At 44.2% G+C, this 27,578-nt stretch overlaps 2 protein-coding genes across 4 annotated transcripts in view; both read right to left on the reverse strand.

Moving 5' to 3' along the window:
- Positions 1 to 13: 13 nt before the first annotated feature.
- On the reverse strand, positions 14 to 8,501 carry zswim7 (zinc finger, SWIM-type containing 7). The gene is made up of 5 exons (XM_028421736.1): positions 8,405 to 8,501; positions 7,752 to 7,773; positions 6,776 to 6,878; positions 2,184 to 2,288; positions 14 to 605 (listed from the first exon to the last, which is right to left on the reverse strand). The coding sequence occupies exons 1-5, from the start codon at positions 8,478 to 8,480 to the stop codon at positions 495 to 497; spliced, it is 417 nt and encodes a 138-aa protein (XP_028277537.1). The 5' UTR covers positions 8,481 to 8,501; the 3' UTR covers positions 14 to 494.
- A 16,661-nt stretch (positions 8,502 to 25,162) lies between these two features.
- The window catches only part of ncor1 (nuclear receptor corepressor 1), a 47,271-nt gene continuing 44,855 nt past the window's right edge, over positions 25,163 to 27,578 (reverse strand). For all 3 annotated transcript variants that reach the window (XM_028422563.1, XM_028422564.1, XM_028422561.1), the window contains one exon: positions 25,163 to 27,510. In XM_028422563.1, the coding sequence (XP_028278364.1) occupies positions 27,317 to 27,510 (194 nt within the window). In that variant the 3' untranslated portion in view covers positions 25,163 to 27,316. The remainder of the gene's footprint in view (positions 27,511 to 27,578) is intronic.

Raw genomic sequence — 27,578 nt, forward strand, 5'->3', positions numbered from 1 at the left:
TTTATCTCTGTTGTATGAATCTACAGGGATTGATTCATATTTGGAGCCAACATCAAGTGCTGTTTTTGGAACTGTCCTTGCTGACCTGCAGAGGTTACCACTTAAATATTTGTTAATATTTTAAGCATTTCTGGGGTAACACCAGTAAGCAGCTCACCCTTTAATGATGCAGCTTCAGTAAAAAAACAATAACAAACAATAATGCAGCAGCACTGGATCAACAGATGTGTCTTCCTTTGAAACAGCTTAAGAATTCTCCCAAGAAAGCAAATAAATAAAGCAACTTTTATCGGTTATCTCCAAAAATAAAATCAAAAAATCACCAAAGTGCAGTTTAGTGTCCATGTGCTTGGACTGTAACATTCCATTTAAACACTCAGCTCTTGTCCACGAGGCTTTGTGTCCCTGAGTCCCTGTGTGAGTCCCTGTGTGAGTCCCTGTGTGTGTCCCTGTGTGAGTCCCTGTGTGTGCCAGGTGTGCTTGTCCACCTGCTGTCATGGTGCTGCTGTGCTGCTGAGGAGCGCAGACATCTGCTGATCAGACACACTCTCCTGCTGCGTCACAGCCATGGCTTGACTCAGGTACACAGCCAGGATGTGTTTGCACTGGAAGGAAGAAAAAGTTGCAGATTCATTACATGAACAGGGACATCGACATGATGAATGACACGGATATGAAGCTTTAATGACGCTTCAATCAAAGATCTCATGTAAACACCTGATGGGGAGGGGCCGCTGAGTAATCTTCACCCTCAGAGCATTACTCACAATGCAAATGTCAGAACAATGTCCGATATTTTAATGAAATTATAAACATTTATAGAAATGAGAGGCTTAAATAATGAACAGGGTTTTGAGTGTGTATCATTCAACTGATTGTGGGATGAATAATGATAAGAATAATAAGGTCCAGTAGCCTAATATTTGCTGAATGACAAGTAGGCCCTCTGTTCTTAATTTATGTCCATGTGTCTCATTATCATCTATATTAACATGTTAATCCCTGAGTTGTTTTCACCCTCAGCCTGCAGCAAGCATCACTGATGAGGTCCACGCCAACAAGCCAATGGCTCAATCTGAAGGGGGCCATGCTTTTTAGTAGGTTGCCTCCTGGTGTCTCCTGTTGCCTGTTAATTAGCAAGACTGTCTTCTGTTTTATTCAGAGCTCTTTATCTGTCCACTAAGAGGCTCGTCAGAGACCTGCATCAGTGGAGAGGACTGCAGCCTGCACACTCTTCCCTGTGTCTGAGGCTGATGTGAGTGAATGTTTCTCTCTTTCTATCTTATGTGTGTTTCATGGGGAATGATATTGATGGTGCTGAAGCGCTCATGGGGAATCTCCATGGTCTGTTACAGTCCTGTTTCTCACACTGATTATAGCAGCATCCTCCAGGGAAAGTGTCCCTGATAGAGGAGGAGGAGGAGGAGGAGGAGGAAGAGCCTAGCTGGTTTGCTTGCAGATATTTAGAGCCAAAACTCAGCCAGTCAGAGCGACTGCCGGGAGACGCCTGTCAGTGACCAGACTGACCATCAGCTGACCACAACACACGTGTTACACACATTTCAACATGTGCTTTGTGTTTCTTGACCGGTCAGAGTTTTGCAGCAGGACATACGCCTGACTGACAAGACACAATGGCTGTGAGATGTCATGTCTGTGTGTCAGTGTGCTATTGTCTACAGTCAGTGTGAGTTCCTGAGTTGCAGTTCAGCCCCAGGACGACACTTTGTTTTTCTGGGATTATTTATTTTTTATGCTATCAATGGCGGACTTTAATTTCAAAATACAGTTATAGTTTTTATTTGAGATTTCCACTGCCCTGGGTTTAACCTCTCAGACTACTCTGGCAGGTGCAGGATTTCCGTTTAGATAAAAAGCTGATAAAAAAAAAGGGCTTGAAAAAAAATACAGCTAATTCCACTGCATGTTTTCTGGGTACACAAAAAAATCAGTGTTTTATTTCAATATTCCTCTACAAACTAGCTAAAACAGAAGTCATAAAATATATTTAAAATATTTATTTTTATTAAATGTTATTTATTTTATTGTTTAAATATTTAATGAGAAATAATGTTCTATTTTCTGTCACATTAACTTTTCTTTTGAATGAATTTTTTTTTTTAAATCAAATTTAACATAATATGCAGTCAAACACATTCACAGTTAAACTGTATGAGACTCACCAGCAGGCCGTCGTTTCTACGTAACACGGTGTAGGTGAAGGCCGGGCACGGGCAGTAGTGACAGGACAAGAAGCAAGTGTACACACAGCCTGAGCCTCCCAACACCTGCAACAAATCCACGCAGAGCACATTTAGCTACAAACAGTTTAAGAAAAATGTCATAGTTTTTAAATATTTCTGTTTAATAAAGACAAAGAATTTCAATACCACATTTTTACTACAGTATTTACCTTGAGGAAGTCTGAGTTACTGCACAGAGTAACAGATTCAAAAACTGCCAGGTTCAGTATTATTACCCCCTTAAGAACTGTCCTTTGTTTAGAGGTAGAGGTAGGATGTGAAAACTACTGAGAGATATTTTTTAAAAGAAAAAGCCTGGAAGCACTGCCAAGACACTAGAGACTGATTAGTCAACTGTCAGAGAATTCAGTCACTAGACAGGAATGGATGGAGACCAAGAAAAACGTCACTGCAAAAAGGACACCTCCTGACTAGAGTGAAGTACGCTGGGGTCAACCTGGAAAAAGATTACACATACTTACACAGTCAAATGAACCCAAACTAGAGCTGAGCAGAGAAAACTAAGACTGGGTCTTGTTTGTTGTGGTTGATGTCTTCCAACATGACAACGACCTGAAGCATACATCCCTTATAGTGAAGAACTACCCTCAGGAAAGCAAAGGGAACGTTACGTACTAAAATCAAAGCAGTGCACTAAAGACCAGTGTCCATGCCGGGAGACAAAAAAACATACTGACTATAAGCATGACTGTAATTACAGCCTTGTTATTTTTTAAGTTTTGGGAAATTATTTAGTTTTTTTGTGTACAAGCTAAAATAATGTCAGTTTCCCAAGCCAGGATGTGGGAAATCCTTAAAAAAAAAAAGAATGGCATTTTTTAAAGGGGGCTAATCATTTTGTCTGAAACCGTGTGGAGCAGAGTTCCTGTGTTCTGAACTTATCTGGAAAACGAGCCTCACACATCAGGGAGGAAGTCTGATCACAGAGTGCTATTGTTTGTATTGGCAGTTGTGTGAGGTGCAGCAGTGGAGAAAGTAAAGTGTAGAAAGACATGAAGGGAAACAAGCTCTTCACTGCACCCCAAATGTCCCCCCCGAGGCATTCAGGCCTGACGCACCAAGCTCCAGAATCAGAGCGACAAAGAGAACTTGTTTTCAAGAACATGCTACAAATTTAGGTGACTACACCTCTGTACAATCTGTAAGTCTTTGATGGACAGCAAAGCAAAAATATTTTACTTTATTAATTGGTTGAACTCGATGAGCATAAAAACATTTTGTCCTGGACTCATATGATGTAATCTGAAGACAAGCCATACAGCTGCTTCATGTGTGAATCAAACTGTTCACACATTGTACCAGCAGGCTTGATGTAGTCGCAGCTGTGAGATATGTCAGCCCTCGGAGTCAGTCCCTGTTTCAGCGGATTATGATTCTGTGATATCAGCTTGCCAAGTCAAAAGAGAACATGCTGAACTGAACGTGACAGGCTGACGTTCAGCTTGGAGGAGAAGTTGCCTCTACCTTCCTCATCATTTCAAACCGATGAGGCTGAAGTAATGCATTTTTAAACAACCTGTGTGGGCTGTTTAATGGCCCCACCTGACGGTGAAGTGTCATCCTCATGCACATGACACATGAAGACATTAAGCTGGTGGATTAGGTTGACACTTCACAATAACGAATGAATCCCCAAATGGCAGATCAGGCTCCATTTTTCTGCACAGCTTCAGTAAATTACCTTTCCCTGTGACCTACAACAGGAAAAACTCCTCATTTGTTCAATGTGACACTTCATTATAAAAAACACACCAAACAGATGATTACACGGGAAAAACAATAAAACTCCATGCACACCACGAAGAGGATGGAAGCAGTAAAAGTGCAGATCGAGCCAAGGGTCCATTCTAAAGAGCCAAGTTTATTGAAAACCAACTCACACTTGGGCTCTTTTGGTGTTCTGCTGGCATCAATGTGGCTCTGCTGCAGCTCACACTGGAAATCTGCCAGCTAGTATCATCAAAAGACACAACAAACTGTAAGCTTTCACTGCCTGGCAGGGATCCAGCCTTCTTTAACAAACTCCATCAATCAAAATCTGTCATTTACTCACTGCAGATGGAAGAGTGAGAGTTAAAGAGTCAGCAAAGTCCTGGCTCGGAGTGTTTGAAATGCTGGCTCTCATGGGAATACTTCTCAGGAAGCCATCACAAGCCGGAGGACCAGGAATGGACACGCTCCTCTGTCCTCTGACAGGCCTACTAAAGACACACAGCCCCTGACTGTACTGCAACATACTTTATATCTGCATCCCCATTCACCACTGATTACATTAGGAATGACAAATGAGTCCTTGAAGTCCTAACAGAATCTTATATGTGTGGACCTTAAGTGCTAAAATCCTTCGTCTTAAAGCCACATAGACATTGTTTTACATTCCAATCAGAAGAATGGGTTGGACAGTGAATGACACTATGAAATCAATAACTCATTATGATCACTGCAATTGTCCATTTCACCACCTCATGAAGACTTTCAGACCCATAAGCTGGAAACTACAATTACCAAATTGCCTTGTATGCCCACATCAACATCCCATGTCTATCCTTTCCCACAGAATATACAGTATTTGTGGAAACTTTAGATAATATGTCATTAAGAAAGCTGATGATGTTCAGTTAAAGCAGAGCATACACTCACTCACTATGCACATTGGAACATTCCCTATGAAAAGGTCATCAAACATTATAAATGAGACAAGGTGAAAAATCCCAGCAGTGAAATGCCAAGTTCTCATGAGTTATTCATTCCTTTTGAGGACAGAGGAGACTAAAAAACCACAGCAGCATGAGACATTGTGTTCAATGGAAACTATACATTAACAGGAAATGACACAATTTGTTAATTCATCAACCTTTATCTCAGCATCTCTGACACAGAGCCCATGCAGCACACACATTAGTTTATTTAAGATGACTTTTTATGATCTTCTAAAAGACATCTGCGCTCTTGTCCGCTTCTGATCCCCTTTCCCGCTTTACACCAAATTTCTACACACTCTAGACAAGTGGATGACTAATTGCAGGGAGGCTTTATTTTCAAAGAGGAGCTCTTAGGATGTCGTCATTCCCTTTACTCTATTTCAGAGTCTTGACTTTGTGCTTCTAACTCACAGGCCTGCCAAAGATGTTCTACTCTGTGACGTACAGCCTCAGGTTCAGCCTGAAATATCATGGAAGTTGTGGGATTTTATCCTCAAAGCAGCATCTTAATTCCACTTCACTTCTTCCTGCAGCTTTAATTTCTAATAAGTTAGAGATCTGTGATTACATTCAGCCAGAACTGAAACTATTTTTTAGGGCAGCCATGTTCTGGTTTCAGAAATATATATGCAAAGAGTCTGGTTTAAGAGCTGCCCACTGAAGCTCTCATCATTCAGTTCATATTGGATGGGTCAGAGAGCAGGATAACCTAAATATTTGTCCCACTTTATGCATCACTAACTTTTCAAACATAAAACAAACCTGTCAGGACTGCAGGAGGGCAGCTGCTCATGTGACAAAATAAACTCTTCTGCTGAAGAAGAAGACCAATGTGTGACTATTGACATGTAGGAAACCTGTGAGAGCAGAGTGGCCTTCAGGTTGTGTCTCAGTCGCACAGTATCAGGATTCAATAAAACTGCCTCAGTTCTCGGTTCTCTGACTGCAAGGTAAACAGTGATATATAGCATCATTGGACAAATATTGTTTCTTTTATAATAATATAATAAATAAATAAAAAATTGTATTATAATAATATATATTATTGAGCGTCATTAGCCATTTCTGAAGCATACCTTTGTACAATGAACGTCAGGCAGGGGACTGATGTGAAACAATTATGGTTAGACTCCCAACAGGACAAAATCCTTGTCTTTATTTAGCTGCATTGTATTTAACGGTTCCTTTCATAAAAGTATTTTTACAAGGGCCTGACGGAGTTTACAGGAAATTTCGGGCACAATGACCACAACCTCAGAGGACTGCCTCGTTTCTCCCACCGCACATAACACTATGTCCTGCTAAGGGAGGTTACGTTTTAACTTTGAGGACAGCATGACTCAGGTCAGGTCAAGCAGTACGGCGCTAAAATGCTCTAAAATAATTTAACAGCAGTGGCTACAAATTTTTATTTCTGAAATGCCTTTGAAAATCTGTGGATATAATAGACATTAATAGCACTTTAACATGTACCATGAAAATATACTACACTCCAGGTTAGCATTTGCTTAGCACCACAGTAGCACATGTTATTCTGTGATCCATGCTGGGACCAACTGGATGTGCTATAGGATGAAAGGGATGCAGGAAAAAATGCTAACTGCTTTGGCTCACAGTAAAAAAAAACTGATGGGAGATTTTGGCAAAAAAAAAGATAAATCACTTTCAACAAAGATAATATTCACATTAAATAATTTTATTTAGAAGAATGTAAATACTTCTAACAATAATCTCCAACCATAACATTTCTTCACTGTAACTTGTTTTAAATGTCATATAAGGTCCTGTGTTGATGGGGATATGACAGACCTGGAAGGCTTTGCGTCCACTGGGAGATGACAGACAGGTGACTGATCGCTGGTCAACCAGATCCAAAGCCTGCAAGGCACATGACCCAAAGACAAACTTCAGCCTGTAAATCACATGGAAAAAGAGCATTGATTAAGGAAAATGACATAGATCTGCTGTATGTTTTATGCATTTGTATTCAAGTTTACATAGTACAAGACTGAATGTGGTTTCTGCATGCAGTTGTAATATTTAGTTAATTTAAGAGAGCACTAATCTGACAAATATTTTAGGCACCATTTTATTAATATGCTACTGGAGCATGTGATTAACAAAACAACAAAAAACAACATGTCGATGTCTCGTATCTGTGTGACTGTGGTGCAGTATGTCTGGTCAGCCTTGCTGAGCAAATGTGTGTAGGGCTCTATCAAGTATTGGAACATAAAAAACACATAAAAAAAGCGTATAATATAAAATACACATGTTTATGTTCGATGTAATGATCACACCAGCAATAGGTTTTTGCCTTTAGACAATAAAGCAGACAAGAAATTATATACATTTTGTAAAAAAAAAAAATCTAAAATGAGAGAATAAATACCAAAAAAGGTTTGTGTGTGATGAACCCCTAAACCAGCATATTCCTGACTAACAGGATGTGGCTGTGTTGACAGAGACAGTGTCCACCCTTTCACTCCCAGTAAATCAAACCACTATGCCAGGAACTGTCTGAGTAAAGACACACAGCTGCCCCATGACACCGTGTTTCAGTGTTACGTCACCTAGGCAAATCCAACTGTAAAAATGCTTCTCTCTTTGTCCTCAGTGTGGTTTCTGCACTTCACACCCACTCAGACTCAGCCATGTGCAGACCTTTTTACTCACAGCAAAACTCAGATAGGAATGGATGACCAGTTTAACTGTATACTTTTTTAATATTCTAGGTAGGAAGTAGCATATTTGATGTGTGTATTGTAACAAAATGAATACTTACGCAATTAGCAGGTCATTGTGTACTGCAAAAGAAAAGATTCATATCACACAGTTATTAACAAATTGAGGACAACTGTTCATTTTGCATAATCATTGAAAACCTGCTAAAAAAATCATGGTTAAAAAAATACCAGCTGTTTCACAGCAACTAATAACAGAACAATCAGTTCATCTGAATATCCTACTGATCCAGCATGCAAAGTTATATGTAAATCAATTGCTTTGTTCCTGTTTATAATGTTTTGCATTAAAAGAATATACCAAAAATTACTTGCACCACCTGAGCTGTGAACACTTCCCATCTTTTCAGCTGTGTAAACCTGTACTTGTCTACTGTACAGGTCCAGGGAACCACTGCGTAAAAACTGCTGCAGCAGCGCCTCCCAGCGGCCATACTATAAACTGCATTAGTGTAACACTATTTAGGGCAACATCGTGTAAAATTGTGCTTACTGTAATGGGCAACGCCGCAAATACAGTGAATATGTAACGTTAACCTGTCTTTCCTGGAAAACTACAAATCAACGTCTTGTTTGTTCAGAAAGTTTCTCAAATACTGGCATTGTGTTAGCTAGTAATTATACAGCTAATTCTATAATTTAACTAACCACGAAGTTTCTGCCACTTTTTCTTCCTTTGCTACTCTTGCCTTACTTTGAGCCGTTTCCTGGTATGTCGTCTGAATATCTCGGAAAAGTTGTTCAACCACAGCAGGCAAAAATGAAGGCATCTTCGAACGTTCATATTTCAGGAAGTCCTGACTCCTTCAACCAATGAGATCCGACCAAAATATTACGACTTCCGGTGTTTCCGGTGTGTTCCAAAATAAAGGTTTTAAAATTGAAAAGAACTCTAAAAAAATTAATCAGTTATTAACAATAAAGAACTAACATGACTGATGATACAAACATCTTTACTAACAGAAAATGATATGACCACAGCTCTGCAGACAGAGAAGCCTCAAAACCCATCAGGATGAGTCCACAGGAACATCGGTGACATCATAATGTCTGGATGAACCCAATGAGTGTTCATTTTGCCGTGGCAACAAAAATAAAGATTCTGAAATGCTCTGAAATGACCACTGAAAAGTGATATTGTATGACAAGCAACTGCATAGAGAGAACACAGCTCTCGGAGGCGGTTACATCTTTTATATTTTAAAAGTGTCTTTCAACTCCTTTAACTTCCACCAGGCATAATATGAGACATTGTGATTGCAAGCAATAACCTTCTATGAGTGTCTTCCAGGTGCAGTTCTTATCTATCTGTACACATTTCCAGTCAGATTAACTCAAATAAGGCAAGACAAATAATATGATTCAGTATTTTCCCACCACAATTCCCCCCATTTGATTATTCTTAATCAATAAAACAAGAGCAAACAAAGAATATGTACACATGTGTATGATAATAAAAAGCATACTAAAGAGAATAATGAAAGTGTTAACAAAACGACACACAGTTCATCAGCAGCCAAGTTCCCATAAAACAGGCTGAACATCACATCTTCATAACGTGCGTTGGTGAAAACAAAAAAAAGTAGAAATAGTTCAGGCATATGTTAAGACAAAGATGTAGCAAAAAACAAAACTTACAAATGTATTTTAAGCCTCAAATTTATCATTGAAAGGAGGTTTAGATGCACAAGTATCCCAAGAAGAGCGATGGTTGGGTCACACTTGTCTGTGTGTGTTGTTGACATTCAAACCACACCCAGGGTGCAACTGTAATGATTATGCAATTAGAGTAAAGACACACAACGTTCCTCTTAAACCACAGAAACCTTGTTGCTGGAACGGATGCCATGGTCTGTTACGTTCCATGACCTAGATCAGGTGATTTAACTTCAGACAAGATAGTAACACATTCAACAATATGAGAATTGAAAACAGAATTACAATAGAAACAGCTAGTTTATGTGTGTCATCTTCATTCTTCAGTAGAGCTCTGAATCTTCGTCCAGCTGGAGTGTGGTAGATTGGCACGTGTTGGTCAGCAGGTGGCGACAGCATACAGAGAGTCAGTTGGAGTGATGCGCTTAACTTCACCTATCACTCTGCTCGGCTGAAATTCAACACACACGTAAGACACTTTGGGCTGATGAGTGCGAATTTGGTGACGTTTGCTGAAAGCATCACGGAGAAATTAATTTTGATGTAGTAGGCCTCTAATCAAGCCTCAGGTGGAAGAGAGTAACAACCAGCCAATACTCCGTGCAGGGTCCACCCGGAGGATTGGCTGATGTTTTTAGCATTTTATAGCTTCCACAGATGATTCATGTTCTTCATTTTAATGCGAAATTATCTAACTAATTTGTTGCTATCGGATTGTAAAGAGAAGTTACATTCATTTAACAAAAAGTGCATCAGAATGAAATCTCCTACCCTACCTTTAAGAGCAACAAAGCTATATTGTTAGCTTACATGTGGTTTTTACTACAATACACTTATACTACCACTAAAGGCTCTCACAATCTGTTTGTATATATATATATGGTTTTCTGCACCACAAAGGGCTCAAGCAATTATCCACTTTTCTTTTCATTAATGTATTAATTTCTTTTCAATTTAAAATTAAGAGTCAAAATGACTGATACATAAGCTATAGTCTTCAAACATAAACAAGATCATTGGAATTCATCATTCCATATGTTTTAAACCATGCACTTGAACTTCATGTCATTGTGTTACATTTTTACTTCATCCTTGAACAGATGCCTTACAGTTAAGTGATGCTGAAGTATGACCAGTGTGAGCAGACCATAAATTGTCTACTGTTAATAAGATACACAAATTTCAGTGGCGGAGAATGGATCCACTTTATTGATTGGTCTGAACTCTTACTTACGTAATAGCCTACTAAGAGACATTGTGCGATACAAACATTGCATTTCAACATCATATGATACATGGGTTTTCAAGTTTCTTATGAGACGCTTATGTGTTAGGCCTGTAGTCAAGCCTGAGGTGAACACCATTTGAGGAGGTTCAGTTAGTTCCCCTGAACGGATTCACTTGAAATTCGACACACACTTAGTGCAAGATGGACTGATGACAGGGTGTGAATTTGGTGACGTTTGCTAAAAGCATCACAGAGACATTAATTTTTATGTAGTAGGTCTCTAATCAAGCCTGACTACAGGCCTAACACATAACCATTCATTTCTCTGTGATACTTTTAGCAAACGTCACTCGCACCCAGTCATAAGCCCTTGGTTTTTTACACGTGTGTCGAATTTCAAGTGAATCCATCCAGCGGAACCACCTCACCCCTTCAAAGGTTGTTCACCTGAGGCTTGAATACTACTTAGCTTTAGTATGGCTGACTACAGGCCTACTACTTGAGCATTCATTTCTCTGTGATGCTTGCAGCAAACGCAACGGCAATCAAACTAACAAGAGTGCAATTTCTTTTTAATGCAATTTCCCCATTGTGGGACTAATAAAGGTTTCTTAATCTTAAGAGTTTGGTTGCCTAGCAACGGCAATTAAACTAACAAGAGTTTGATTTCCGGTAGCAATTTGGATAACTTGGATTGCTTCACTTTACCGAGGAACAATTTCTTACTGAAAACATTTGCCTCTAGAGTTTTTGTTAACTCCACATTTAAAAACAAGACAGAAGATTCATCCACCCAGAAGAGAACAGAGAAGATAGTCAAACCAAGGGCGTTCAGAGTTGTAGCGCACCCTGAGGAAAGGATGACACCAGAGGAGGGCATCCGCTGCGTTCAGTCCATCCTGGACAGACTGACGCCTGAAACCCATCAGAATTTGATGTCTGAGGTAAGGAACCTGCGTCTTGACAGTGAAGACAGCTTGAAGACAGTGGCTGATTTGATCATTGAAAAAGCCACACTGACACCAAGCCTGTCAGCGCTGTACGCCAACATGTGCCGCTGTCTGCTGAAAGTCAAGAGCTCATGTTCTGTGACTTTCCAAAATGTGATTGTGCAACAGTGCATGGCTGAATTTGACAAGATTCACGGACAATCAAATCTTTTTGAAGAGAGACAGAAAAGCCTGGAGGCTGCAAAGGGACAAGAGGCTTCAAAGGGAGCCTCCAGTCACTCACTCAACAACATCATGTTCCTCGGGGAGCTTTTCAGATCAAAGGTCTTCAGCAACACTGGAATCCATACCTGTATCAGAAGATTTCTGGATAACAGAGACGAGGAGTCCCTCGAGTGCCTGTGTATGCTGTTCAGCATTGCAGGCAAAGAACTGGAGATTGCCACACAGAAGAAGCTCATGGATTCATTCTTCAGCAGGATGGACAAATTTGTGAAGGAGGGGAAAATATCTTCTAGGGTTTCAACATTGCTGAGAAACACAGCAGACCTGCGAAGCAGGAACTGGCTGCCCATGGGGAGCTCATGTTCTGTGAAGTTCCAAAAGGTGAACAAGACCGCGAACAAGACCTCAGAAGCTACATCTAAAATCACCACCCTGAAAAGGCCAGCTTCAGAACAACATCCCTATACTGCTTCTCTGTATGGGAATCCCACAGTTAAAGTTGATGAGAGAGAAGAGATGAGACTCTGCTGTTACAGCATAATCCAGGACTTTATTAGAAGTAACGACTTCACTAAAGCCCAGAGCTCTGTGACAGAGAAAAACAGCCCCCATCTTCACCACATCTTTATCAGACAGGCTGTCGATATGACGCTTGACTGTAGGCCCGCCACAAGGAGACAGGTGGGATTGCTGCTGTGCGAACTGCACAAGTTAGGGATCCTCTCATCAGAGCAGATGTGTCAAGGCCTGATGTACACCTTACAAGAGTGGATCAAGATTTACACAGATGTACCTGAGATCTTGGGTCGCATTGCGGATATATTCCGACCTGTGATGACCATGGGATCCTCCACTGAGGAGCTTCGACAGACTTGTTCTCTTTTCTCAGTTGACATCACGAACCCAGACCCTACCTTTAACGGACATCATACACCCCAGCCTAATCCCACCCTAGACACCCACGCTGCTTCATTCACCACCTTTGAACAGCCCCCATCCACCCTAACCCTAGACGCTGCTTCATTCACCACCTTCGAACAGCCCCCATCTACCCTAAACCCCTATGCTGCTTCATTCATCCCCTTTGAACAGCCCCTACTCACCCTAACCCCAGACTCTGCTTCATTCACCACCTTCGAACAGCCTTTATACACCCTTAACCCCTACACTGCTTCATTCATCCCCTTTGAACAACCTTTATACACCCTTAACCCCTACACTGCTTCATTCATCCCCTTTGAACAGCCTCCATACACCCTAACCCCCATGCTGCTTCATTCATCCCCTTTGAACACCGCCTATACACCCTACCCCCCCACGCTGCTTCATTCACCACCTTTGAACAGCCTCCATACACCCTAACCCCCATGCTGTCATGGTTTCAGCCAGGTCTTTTATTTTGTAGTCCATTTTCTGTTTGTATTAGTTCTAAGTTTTACTAGTCACTTCCTGTTTTATTTTGAAACCCGATCTTCCCCTTGTGTTTCAGTTCTGTTTACTTCCCCTTCCTCATGTGTGCTCCCTTCCCCCTCCTGTGATTACCTGCTCTGCCCTAATGTGCTTCACCTGTGTCCAATTGTCTTCCCGCCCTCCTGTGTATAAAGCCTGTGTGTTTCCTGCCCCTTGTTGCCAGTTCGTTTTGTGAGTTATCCTGCGACACAGCCGTCCAAGTAGCCTTCCGCTCTTGTGATTTCCCCAGTGAGTTTTCCGAGTGAGTTTTGGAGTTTCTGAGTGAGTTTTGGAGTCCCTTGTGAATGAACTATTTTGGATCTGACTACTGTTCGTTGCCTTCGCCCCTTTGTGATACCTTTGCCTCGTGGACTGTACTCCTGTGTACTGATTACTGCTTTGGACTTTGACCACTGGTTTTTGCCTGTGCCCTTTTGGATACCTCTGCCTCGCAGACTGAACTGTGTACCGAACCTTGCCTGTATTAAAACACTGAGAATTGCCTGATACTTCCGGCTCAGCTGCATTTGTGTCCTCCACCTTATATTAACCCTGACATTACGAACTGGCCATAACTGGACGCAGCAGACTGAGCAGCTATGGAGGATCCAGTGGAGGTAATATTTTTATGGGAAGGAATTTCTGAAGAGAAAGCCCAGCTCCAACAGGCTGTGGACTGCATAGACCACATGTCCTCTCCTCCTCTGGAAAAGACAGAGGTTCGGCGGTTGTGTTCCCACCGCGTCTCACTGCTGCAAAAGCTAGGGGCCCTTTGGAACACGACACAGAAGCTACAGGCCCGTATGAAGGAAATTCTGGTCGAAGAGCCGTGGATGAGAATTGACTATGAACCCGTGTTCGAAGAGATGGACAATTTCCATTCTCCGGTGGCTCCGGTGCTCCCTGCCTGGGCCGTTCGTACCGCACCACTCACTTCCGGTTCCGCCCGGAGGCGGGCTCCCGACGACGTCACCACTTCCGGTTCCGCCCGGAGGCGGGCTCCCGACGACGTCACCACTTCCGGTTCCGCCCGGAGGCGGGCTCCCGACCACGTCGCCACTTCCGGTTCCGCCCGGAGGCGGGCTCCCGACGACGTCGCTCCTCCCGTTTCGGCCAGAAGGCGGGCTCCAGGCGGCGTCCCTTTTCCTCCCAAGAACACGCCCCAGACTACACCACCTGTTCTGGGGCCTGCCTGTGTTACTCCTGATGGAATATCTGTCATGGCGAAGGACTTGATATCTGTTGGGACCAAAGAAACGCAGACTGAGACTTTGGGGAAAGCCTGTTTGGACTATGGGGGGTCTTCTGTTCTGGGCTCCAGTCCTGACCCAGATGGACCCTCAGCTCTAGTGACCAGCTCTGTCACTAGAGAATATCTGGCTCCGGGTTCCAGCCCTGATCCCGCAGAGTTGGCTACCCGTTCTGACCCAGAAGGACCCTTAACCATAGTGACTGAGCCTGACACTGAAGGGTCCTCAGTTCTGGGTTCCAGTTTTGGCCCTGGAGGGCTTCCGTTTCCTGTTTCGAGTTTTGGCCCTGGAGGGCTTCCGTTTCCTGTTTCGAGTTTTGGCCCTGGAGGGCTTCCGTCTCCTGTCTCCTGTTCCGACTCCGGTGGTCCACCGCTCCCGAGTCCCTGTTCCGACCACGGTGGTCCACCGCTCCTGAGCCCCAGTCCCGACGCTGGTGGTCCATCCCCTACTGTGATCTTCAGTCCTGACCCCAGTGGTCCTTCGCCTCTGGTCTCCAGCCCCGACACCGGGGGCGGACTCCAGACGACGTCGCTCCTCCCCGCTCCGTCAGAGGGCGGACTCCAGATGACGTCGCCTTCTCCTGCACCACCCGAGGGTGGGTGTTTCTGTGCTGCCCCCAAGGATTTATCTGCTGAGCTTGTGGATTTTTTATTCTTTGGTGTGTTTGCGGCACTGACACTGACTGTGGGGGTGCCTTTCCTCAACACTAGAGGGTCTTCGACCCTGGGTTCCAGCCCAGGCCCTGATGAACCCTCAGCTCCGGGTCCCAGTCCTGATCCTAGTGGGGTTCCGTCTCCGAGTTCCACTCCTCATGGGGTTCCGTCCCCAGTCTCCTGTCCTAGTCCTGGTGGGGTTCCGTCCCCAGCTTCCTGTCCCGACCTCGGTGGTCCACCGCTCCCGAGTTCCTGTCCTGACCTTAGGGGTCCACCGCTCCCAAGCCTCTGCTCCGGTCCTGGTGGGCCTCCTCTCTTGAGCCCTCGTCCTGACCCCGGTGGTCCACCGCTCCCGAGTCCCTGTTCCGACCCCGGTGGTCCACCGCTCCCGAGTCCCTGTTCCGACCCCGGTGGTCCACCGCTCCCGAGTCCCTGTTCCGACCCCGGTGGTCCACCGCTCCTGAGTCCCTGTTCCGACCCCGGTGGTCCACCACTCCCGAGTCCCAGTCCTGACGCCGGTGGTCCTTCGCCTCTGGTCTTCAGTCCCGACGCCGGTGGTCCTCCCTCAGTTCTGGCTTCCTGTCCGGTCCCCGGAGGGTCCTCGGCTCTGGTTTCCTGTCCGGACCCCGGAGGGTCCCCTGCTCTGGTTTCCTGTCCGGACCCTGGAGGGTCTTCTGCCTCGTCTTCGGCTATGGCTTCCTGTCCGGACCCTGAAGGGTCTTCTGCCTCGTCTTCGGCTATGGCTTCCTGTCCAGACCCTGAAGGGTCTTCTGCCTCGTCCTCGGCTATGGCTTCCTGTCCGGACCCTGAAGGGTCTTCTGCCTCGTCCTCGCCGGCGTTCTGCCCTGACCCTTGTGGGTCAGCCTCATCGTCCCCGCCGACCTTCTGCCCTGACCCTGGTGGGTCAGCCTCATCGTCTCCGCCGACCTTCTGCCCTGACCCTGGTGGGTCAGCCTCATCTCCGCCGACCGTCTGCCCGGACCCAGGAGGGTCCGTCTCGCCTTCCTCGCCGGTCTTCAGCCCGGACCCAGGAGGGTCCGTCGTCTCGCCTTCCTCGCCGGTTTTCAGCCCGGACCCAGGAGGGTCCGTCGTCTCGTCCTCGCCGGTTTTCAGCCCGGACCCAGGAGGGTCCGTCGTCTCGTCCTCGCTGGTCTTCAGCCTGGACCCAGGAGGGTCCGTCTCGCCATCCTCGCTGGTCTTCTGCCCGGACCCAGGAGGGTCCGTCTCGCCTTCCTCGCTGGTCTTCATCCCGGACCCAGGAGGGTCCGTCGTCTCGTCCTCGCTGGTCTTCATCCCGGACCCAGGAGGGTCCGTCGTCTCGTCCTCGCTGGTCTTCAGCCCGGACCCAGGAGGGTCCGTCGTCTTGCCTTCCTCGCTGGTTTTCAGCCCGGACCCAGGAGGGTCCGTCGTCTCGTCCTCGCTGGTGGTCTTCCGCCCGGACCCTGGAGGGTCCGCATCTCCATCGCTGGTGGTCTTCCGCCCGGACCCTGGAGGGTCCGCGTCTCCGTCTCTGTTGTTCTTCCACCCGGACCGTGGAGGGGCCGTGTCTCCGTCTCTGTTGTTCTTCCGCCCGGACCCTGGAGGGGCCGTGTCTCTATCCCTGTTGTTCTTCTGCCCAGACCCTGGAGGGTCTGCAACCTCATCTCTGGCGTTCCCTTGCCGTTGCTGGGAAATCTCGGCCTTCTCAGCCTCTGGCCTTGCTCTCTGAGCCCCCCCAGACTTCGTCACGCTGGGTCTCTACCCAGTTTTCTGAGTTTTTGTTTTCTGGACTCTTATTAGACTGATTTTTTGCTCCCTGTATTTTCGTTCAGACTTGTGGTTTCTAGTGGAACGTCTGGGAGCCGTTCCTTGAGGGGGGGGGGGTACTGTCATGGTTTCAGCCAGGTCTTTTATTTTGTAGTCCATTTTCTGTTTGTATTAGTTCTAAGTTTTACTAGTCACTTCCTGTTTTATTTTGAAACCCGATCTTCCCCTTGTGTTTCAGTTCTGTTTACTTCCCCTTCCTCATGTGTGCTCCCTTCCCCCTCCTGTGATTACCTGCTCTGCCCTAATGTGCTTCACCTGTGTCCAATTGTCTTCCCGCCCTCCTGTGTATAAAGCCTGTGTGTTTCCTGCCCCTTGTTGCCAGTTCGTTTTGTGAGTTATCCTGCGACACAGCCGTCCAAGTAGCCTTCCGCTCTTGTGATTTCCCCAGTGAGTTTTCCGAGTGAGTTTTGGAGTTTCTGAGTGAGTTTTGGAGTCCCTTGTGAATGAACTATTTTGGATCTGACTACTGTTCGTTGCCTTCGCCCCTTTGTGATACCTTTGCCTCGTGGACTGTACTCCTGTGTACTGATTACTGCTTTGGACTTTGACCACTGGTTTTTGCCTGTGCCCTTTTGGATACCTCTGCCTCGCGGACTGAAGTTCTGTGTACCGAACCTTGCCTGTATTAAAACACTGAGAATTGCCTGATACTTCCGGCTCAGCTGCATTTGTGTCCTCCACCTTATATTAACCCTGACACATGCTGCTTCATTCATCCCCTTTGAACACCACTATGCCCCATGTTAAAAAAAATAGCTATATTATATCAAATATTTTATAGCTGTAATCCGATATGCAGCCCTAAAAAAAAAAAAAAAAATTAAAAAAAAAAAAAAACTAAAGCAATATTTATTGGTGTCTTAGTGGAGATTTTACTGTAAATATTATATTTATATCGTATATAATAGTGTACACGCAGACCCGGATGAGGGGGGAATCATGCACCACAGACGCAAGCAGCATATCAGAGCTGGAGTACACAGTACTGGATGCTGCGCCACCTGTGGCATCCACTCCGCTGCATGAACACACAGTTCCTCTGCCCGCAACTCCACCATCTCCATGGCCAACAGGGAGGAAGCGAGGCAATCAGTCATGTCTGGATTTCGAAGGTGCTCTTGCAATCCTGGACAAACGAAGGGCAGAACGGGAAGAAGTGATGCTGCAGGCGGGACAGATGAGGAGGGACGCCGCACAGCAGTTGACGGACCCCTGTGGCAGATATGTGCTTCATGTTGCCGATTTTATGAGGACACTACCACCACATGCGCTCAGAAAATTCAAGAGGCAGTTGCAGAACCTCATGTACGAAACTGAGCAAGAGGTCGAACAAGACAATGCTGCAATTTAGAATGTTATCATTCATGTGTCCCTGTATATGCCCCCCCCCTTTTTTTATCAATAAACGTGTGTTTTCAGTACCAAAGTGCATCTTTGCATTTTATAAGACCATACTGGTTTTGCATGATGAGCAATAACAGAAAGAAAGGCTAGTCAGGGTGATTTGTCACCAATAACTCCAGACAGCCATTCACACATAACAGATGGTGACTGTTATTACCATTCTATATACTCCTACATACCCGGGCATAATAGGCTCATTAACAATGTCTGTAGGCTACACAATTTGCTTGATTAGCAACATTGGAACACAGTAGATGTGCAAATGTGGTCATAAAGGCACAAACACTGAATTTTTGCTATTGTTGCTTTTGATGGTGCATTTTCACAACTTATCACCGGACATCTCACGCTGTTGCAGGCACCCTCTCTGTATAATGCCCTCTTGCCATGGCACAAGTCCTTGTGGTGTGTTAAAAAACTCAGTAAAGTCTTTCCTTATAGTTTGGACTCTGTACTCTCCCTGCTCGACTCTCGTTGCATTGAGTGGCCGGACGTGCTATCTACGGTGCCGTGGAGCGGGTGGTAAGAGATAAAAAAGTCTTTGTCTCGTGGAGTATGGAACAGCCTTGAGACTACCGAGGAGCAGCACAGAACGCCACAGGAGCTCTCCTACCTGTTGTCTCAACCATGCCTGCACAGGTCCTCAGTGAGTAAGGAGAGTTGTGACCTTTGATGTTAAAGAGGTCAAAAAAGTCAGGCCTCACCAGTGACCGATTACTCTGATCGTCGAGTATTGCATATAACCTGACTGCCTTTTCCCTCTGGCCCATCAGATACACCTTGACAAGGCATATCTTTGAGCAACACTTCCCGGCGAGATCTCGACAACAGTCCTGTGTGCAACTTGATGAAACACTAGCTTCTTCAGTGGTGTTTCCTTCCTCCCCGCCATGCTCACTTGATCGAGTTAGCATTGCTGAGGCCCAAGGAGCAGGGCCAGGATATAGGGCTGGGATGTGCCCCTCACTTCCACATTTTGTATATCTTGTGTCTATGTTACAACTTTTTGCTAGATGGGCTGATGATGCACAGCATTTGTAGCATATGCCATGTTGCTTCAAGAGAGATTTTCTACTCCCAATCTCTCTCTGAATCCCCGACATTTCTGGAGAGGATGAGGCTTATTATGTAAAGGACATTGCTTAGCAGGATCCATTTTAGCCTTGCGTGCTCTTTCAGCTGTGGGGAGAGTGTGAGGAGACACTTCAGTCTTATAAGCAGAGAGTGGAGACTTCGGATTGCCATACTTAGAAGCTGCTTTTACCTTGCCTTGCTTAGAAGTGGTGAGTCACTACTGCTTGGGAACAGTGGGAAGCTAAGATCATTTCGCATCCTGGCTTGTTGGCAGATAAAATCTACAAAACACTCAAATGGTGGAAATGGAACATTGTACTCATCCTTAAACCTAGAGCCATGTGAGAGCCATTTCTCCTGTAGATTATATGGTAGCTTCTGTACAATGGGGTTAATACCCCGGGCTGTGTCCAAGTAACCTAGTCCTGATAGTTCTCCTTCAGACTTAGCAGCTTCAATCTCCATTAACAAGTCACCTAAGTCTCTTAGCTTCCTGTGATCTTTGTTGGAAATCCTGGGGAAGCCTCTATCTAGCCTCTGGAACAATGCATTCTCAATTACCTCTGGTGCGCCGTAACACTCATCTAGTCTTTTCCATGCCATTCTGTGCCCCCTTTTTGGGTTCAGCAGACTCAGCACCTAGCCATTTCACTAAAAGATCCATTTCTTCACCTTCTGTGAGGTCTAAACCTCATATACCATTCAAGAATGATGCTTTCCAAGCTCTATAACTCTCTGGGCGATCATTGAACTGCATGATTCCTGTAGACACAAATTCACGTCTTGCAAAAAATCTGACACACCGTGCCTGTCAGCCGAATCAGCTGGTTCAACTTTGACCACTGGACAGCTTGAGGCATCCTACTCCCATCATATGGGTCTATGTGATCAGTATGATCCATGATTGCCTTTAAAGGTGCCACTTTCTGTTGTTTCACACCTAAATCATGTGACACATGAGGTTCTGTGTTCTCCACATGATTTACAAGTAATGGCTTGGTGTCTGGTTCCCTAAAACCATCAGTTGGATCTTCCTGTAACTCAGATGTTGCAGCTTGCTTTACTTGCTCTTCCACGTATGTTTTTGTGCGTTCTGCAGGATCATGGGTTTGGTGCTCAATATGTGAGCTGAGAGCATCACTTTGCTCCTCTGCTGCTGCCTCTAATGCCTCAGCTTTAGCTACTGCAGCTGCAGCCTTTTTCTCCAGTTGAAGAGAATCTAACGTTACCTCTAAACGTGTACGCTCTACCTTCATGGATGCTTCTAAGCGTGCTTGTTCCATTTTTATTTGGCTTTCTTTCATTGCAAAGGATGCCTCTGCTTTAGCAGCTTCAGCCCGAGCCAGGGTTGCGGCTGCACTGGCAGATGAGCCATGTGATCGTCTGGATGCAGATGAACGTGACACTTGAGACCTTGTGTGCAATGACTGCGAGCTTGATGATTTTTTGTCTTCCATTGACCAAGTGAGTCACTTGCCTTGGAATTCCAGAAAGCGTTGTTTTACTGTCCTGTCCTCTTCACACGCCTTGCATGAATTGACATGCAGATAACTCCATCCCCAATAACTACAAAGACCAGGAAATATCGCGTTGTCTTTAATGTAGGGACCCTGACACCGGTGTCCAACCCCCTCTTAGTACTGGCACCCAAACACCAGGTGACATTTTTTCAGTTTTTTGATGCAGATGTCCTGAAGCTCTTGTGTGCAAACACTAACAAAATGCCAAGAAGAAATTGGAGATGGGGAAAATGTTTGCCTGGTTTGACATCACTCCACAAGAGCTTAGAAAATACCTTGGCATGCTGTTGATTATGTCACTCTGCAACCTCCCAAAGATTTTCACGTGGCCTTTCCTTCTTCAGTGACGCAAGAGACAGGTTTGCAGCAATAAATTCAAACCTGCACGTGAGTGATCCAGAGAAGGATGCCATGAATGAGCAAAAAAGGGGAACAGAGGAGTATGACCCTCATCAAAAGGTCAACCCTCTGCTTTCTATGATCAGAGACCGCTGCAAGAGTTTTTACCACCCCAGGCAGCACATATCAGTGGATGTGAGGATGGTTGCCACAAGAGCAAGACTCAAAATAAAGCAGTACATAAAAGCCAAGGCGACCAAGTGGGGGCTAAAATTGTTTGTGTTGGCTGATGTAAATGGCTCTACAGTGGACTACAGGCTGTACACTTGAAAGAGCCAGTGTGCTTCAGGGAAGGGGCTTTCATTTGATGTGGTGACAGAGCTGGTGAAGAAGGACTACCTGGGAAGTGGCTACATTGTCTACTGTGACAATTTTTATACCAGTCCTCTCCTGTTCCGCCATCTAAGCCAGCAGGGGTGTGGGACCTGTGGGACTTACAGGCAGGGCAGAGTGGGTGTCCCAACAACCCAGGAGAATGCCCTGGATAGAAAATCTAAGAGAGAGGCTCCATCAGGTGGATCCTCTTTGTAAAATGGATGGACACCAGGACACCAGGGAGGTCTCCATGTGCACAACGGTGCACCCTGTCTATACAGGGGAGACTGTATTGCGCTGGCAAAAAAACGGTGATGGGCACAGTCAGAGGGTCCTTCTCCCCAGACCCACAGCTGTGAGTGAGTATAACAAGTACATGGGGGGAGTGGACACCTCTGACCAGATGCTGAAAACAAACACTGTGCACCGAAAAACAATGAGATGGCCGATGACAGTTTTTCAGCACCTCTTGGACATTGCTGTAACTAACAGCTTCATTGAGCACAAGGAGCTCAGCATGATGCAGCAGCACAAGCCAACAACATGCCAGGCATTCCAGGAGGAGCTGTGTGCCGCGCTATTCGGTGTGTGCCACTGGGTGGCCCACCTCAACCCCCCACTCAAGGCCACTTTCCTGTCTCCACCAATGAAAGCACTGACAAAAGACAGAAAGCTAGCATGGGGAGGAAGCAGTGCATTCTGTGCAAAAAAAAGCACACCCTGAAAGTGTGAGGAATGCAAGGTTGGGCTCTGTTTTCAGCTGGACAGGAACTGCTTCAAAAAAATCCACAGCTGAAAAAAAAAAAACGCCTGTACATATGTGAATAAAACAACCTGTGGAATGGACACTGAAAGCCCTAAACAAACAAAACTGTTTGAGGTGATGTAAAATAGTTTGAGTTTCATCTTTGTAATCTCAAACGTTTTGTTGCTGTACATTTATAGTTTGTTTATAGTTTATTTATTTATAGTTTGTTTAAAGCCAGCTTTTGAAAGTTACATTACATCTGTCAAGAAAAACAGGTAAAGTAATTAATACAAAGGACATTTTCTGACAGTCTTAAAAAAAAGAAAAAAATAATCGAATCTAATTATAGGAGTAAAAGGGTTAAAGTGATACACTGCATTTATTTTCTGCAATAACATAACTATTACAGGTGGGGGAAAGAGATCTTGAAAACTCAGTGAGAAACTTTTGAATTAGAAAATACTCCTTCTCTCTGAGTCCACCCTAAAGCCATGCCTCCTAATCACACGGACGCGCATTACATGTTCACAGAAGAGGAGTGTGGTTGAGCACCACGACCTGCATCAGCCGGATCTCATTCACAGGTGAAAAACATGTAACATCATCATAAAAAATATAAACAACAAATGTGGCAGTTATTGCAAGCTAGATCTGCCAAGCGATCTGCGTATGAAAACATTGCGTAATACTATATATAATAATAATTAGTGTGGTGTTGCAGACTAACTAGCCACAGCAGTCATGTAAAGCTAGTCACCATGGTAACCATGGCGCTACACCGACTTTGCTTTGCAACTCAGTGTGTTCCTACACAGTCAGTTTGTTATGGATGAACTCCTGTAAAGCTAATCAATAAGGGCAGCGATGCTACACAGCCAGTTAGCATTGAATGTATGAATCTAAAGTGCATTTCGTCTGTTGTTTACAGAGCAGTCTCTGCTCCCTACAGATATTTAGCTACCTCACATCACCAGACAACTACCACTAATGATATATAAAATAATATATAAATGTTAATTATTTACTGATTGACAGGCCAGAATTCATCCTGAGCCTGGAGCGTCCCATCAGCTGCTGGAGCTCCGTCTGAACCAAGTCTGACATCTGACCTCCTCACCATGGTTTTGGATTTAATAAAATACATTACATATATACGATAGAACAAAATCAGTGCTCATTATTATCATGTGCTGTCCTCAGGCAGGTGAAGTCTGGTTTGGTGCAGCGTCTGGTCATAAGATCACAGAGCTGTGGACAGAATTACAGTAAGACATAAAGTGTAAAGTTGGGGTGGGCATATTTTCGTCAACGTCATCCAAGGCGATGCACCTGTGATAAAACCTCTTGGTATGACGGATCCATGCTCGGCAGTCTTCAACTGCAGTGTCCCTGCAGGCAGCATCCATGGCATCAAGGAGTGAGGTCTGGTCATGTGGCTGATGTTCACAAACTTTCCACCTCCATGAAGAAAAAAAACTCTGTGGGACTGAGAAAAGGTGAATAAGGTGGAAGGAAAGACGGAGCAGTCGTGGGTGGACTCTTCAAACCATGTTGTGATGGCTTGAGAGTGATGGAAAGCCACTTTGTCCCAGGTGATGACAAATATCCTCATGTCCTCTCCCTCCTGATCCTGCTCTGGAACCAGGTGCTGGTGAAGGTCATTCAAAAAGGCAAGAAGGCGCTCGGTATTGCAGGTCCAATCTGACATCTATGATGGATCAACCCAGTATTTTAAGGTGCTGCACACATTGTGATGTTTGCCCCTCTCTGTCCTGGCAGTTCAGCTGTGGCCATTTTACCTATAACATTCTGTCCTCGCTGACGCCTTTTGGCCAGATTGAACCCTCGTCCAGACATTACCTTGTTTGTCTTTTCAAGTGTACGCTCCCAAAAACATCACTCCTGAAGGTCCTCCTTTGTGTGTCAATTTCATTGAAGAATCCTCAGCACCTGCCACTGCAATCCAGTCTACAAACAGCTGTGGTTGGCCCAATTTATCCATCATAAATCAGCTGTATGTCAATTTTTGAACTGTTTATTATCAGCTTATTCTTGAGCTGATGTTGTAGAAGTAGAGGTTTTATACTGTAGCTAAGGTTTGCAATATTGTTGTTTTTATTGTGGTGTGTTGTGTGCTAACATTTGTGAAAAAGACAAAAACGATCCATCAGTTTGGTGGTGCGCGCAGAGCAGGAAGAGAGTGACAACCAGCCAATACTCCGTGCAGGGTCCACCGGAGGGTTGGGTGATGTTGTTAGCGTTTTATAGCTTCCACAGATGATTCATATTCTTCGTTTTAAAGTGAAATTGTGGAACTATCAGACAGTAAAGAGAAGTTACATTCATTTAACAAAAAGTGCATCAGAATGAAATCTCCTACCTTTAAGAGCAACAAAGCTATATTGTTAGCTTACATGTGGTTTTCTCTACAATACACTTATACTACCACTAAAGGCTCTCACAATCTGTTTGTATACTTTGTGTATACGGTTTTCTGCACCACAAAGGGCTCGAGCAATTATCCACTTTTCTTTTCATTTCTTTTCAATTTAAAATTAAGAGTCAAAATGACTGATACATAAGCTATAGTCTTCAAACATAAACAAGATCATTGGAATTCATCATTCCATATGTTTTAAACCATGCACTTGAACTTCATGTCATTGTGTTACATTTTTACTTCATCCTTGAACAGATGCCTTACAGTTAAGTGATGCTGAAGTATGACCAGTGTGAGCAGACCATAAATTGTCTACTGTTAATAAGATACACAAATTTCAGTGGTGGAGAACGGATCCACTTTATTGATTGGTCTGAACTCTTGTAATAGCCTACTAAGAGACATTGTGCGATACAAACATTGCATTTCAACATCATATGATACATGGGTTTTCAAGTCTCAAATTCAAAAAGACAAAAAAGTCATCACTGTGTGTGTTTTGAGAGCTGAAAAGATCCTCCAATTCTTTTTCGGCTTCATGTCGGATTTTGTTTAAGATTCAAGTTTGTAAACTTTTTTGTCAATGCGGTTGTAAACAAATAGCATCCCATCTAAACGGGATGAATAACAAAGATGTTGAAAATGACAGAAAATAAAAATGTGCTACAACAAATGATTCAAAATTAAAATGAAAGAAAAAGGAAATATCAAGTTTAGAGCAGAATGGACTTGTTAATTGAGCAGAGTGAAAGCCGAAAAAGCCTTATTGTTCACATATTTATAATAAAAAAGGTCTGAAAGTTACTGCCGTTTATGATGTTGACCTAGTATAATGAATTTTCAAAGCTTTATGCCTAGTGATTGACACAATGAAAGCAGATATTAAGTGGTCACAGTTTTGAATCACCATGACAGCAAAGTCCTTAACATTTAACTGTACCATACACATAACTGTAACTGTGATGCAAGTGTCACTTAAAAAAAAAAAAAATCATGTACCAGCTACAAGAAAAGACAGGAAGTCAAAACATCCAGATATCTGTGAGTGGTGGGAAAAGTTAAAGCACATCTTATACTCCTGGGCTGGAGGTTGAATAAGTTACACAGCAGGTAGTATGCTTGTTGTTGTCAAAAGCTACAAAGCAAAAAAAGTGCAACAATGGTGCAGACCATTCTTTAGGTTTGGTTAGTTTTGCCTTTTTGTGTAATGGAAAGACAATTTACAGAGTTCAGATTTTTGTCAGGAGAGTATCAAAAAAAGAAAAGAGGGACTACAGAAACAAATACGAACATCAAACACCACGTATATCTCTGAGAAAATTATTTAAAGCTGCCTTCTTTCTCAAGTCACAAGGCATGGCAAAAGCAACCCCCCCTCCAAAAAAAAAAACAAAACAAAAAACTTCCTGACATGCGTATTTTTTCTTTACCATGACAACATTGCTGGACAGGTTGGAAACAGAAACTGCAGAGAGACAGCTACACATGTGACACACCATACAGTCAGCTCTGTTGAAAGAAAAAAAAACATTGGCTCACTTTCATTATTCATATGGGGTCCAGGAGTAGTCATAAGGATCATTTCTGGCAAAATTAAGCTTATATCAGACTCTTCACCTTTCTGCTATGACACCAGTGTTCTCAACTTGAAGACATTTCTCTGCCGAGGATGGGGAGAGAAGTTATCTCTACCATCTGATAGTTACAATCCATGCATCATCTCCACTGTGTGACGAAGACAGGCATCAGATATCAATGCTGTTTGAAATGTTAGTCTCTTTTTTTTTGTCCTTGAATGTCCACAATGTTCAGGCTCTGGCGGTGCTTGGTGGATGGCGCGCAGGGTGGCACAATCTCTGTGCTCCACTCGTGGTCAAGTACAAACCACAGATCTGGTCTCTCTGCATCACTATGGTAAAAATATTCGAGTGGGTATCTGTGTGACATGGGGTCAGGTGGACTGGGAGAGACCAGCTGTGATATTAAAGATTAAACCCCTCCTCTTTCTATTTAAAGTGGATCAATTTAAAAGCAACATTAAAATAAGAAATAATCAAGTTAAGAAAAACACTGCAAAAGGTTACTCTATTTACATAAAATGATTTTCTTAAAGACAAGGTATATCTTTACAGAAATCAAACAAAATTCAGAAATAGTTTATTGTGTCGATTTATTTTTTACATATTAAGGTCTTCATCTGTACTAGCTCATGTCATCCCCTTACTTTATTTCCCCAAAAGGCTGGGTGAGTGCTTCAAGAACAAAAACTAGTCTTGATCAGGTGAGCCCTGCCTGTCACAGGCTTCAGACTGCTGCTTGTACAGTTAGCTAACAGCCAGGGGGCGCCATAGCACCAAAAATCAAAAGGACACCATCCCCTCTGCTTGTCACACTGGCCACTGAGCAATTTCAGTTCTGGGAGAGAGGGATGAACAGCCAAGCCTCAATGCAGGCCTATCTTCTGGTGATTAGGGCGTAGCGATTAGGGCTCAGTCGTCGCTGTCAGACAGGGTCTCGTATTGCTCTGACAGCAGAGACTGCCAAACTCGCTGTTGGCCCACAGGTGCTCCAGCTGGAGGCGGCTGCTGTTGCTGGCTCTGTATGGAGGGTGAAGCTATGGAGGTGGGTGGCGTGTTGCTCAGTATGCGCATTGTCAGTGGATTATAGGGGAACTGTATGGGTCCTGCAGAGAGAACGTGAAAGAATTTAAATAAAAGTTTCCTCGTCAATAGTGGAATTTCCAAACACAAA

The sequence above is a fragment of the Parambassis ranga genome, chromosome 14 (genome assembly GCF_900634625.1).
Source record: "Parambassis ranga chromosome 14, fParRan2.1, whole genome shotgun sequence".
Classification (NCBI taxonomy): domain Eukaryota; kingdom Metazoa; phylum Chordata; class Actinopteri; family Ambassidae; genus Parambassis; species Parambassis ranga.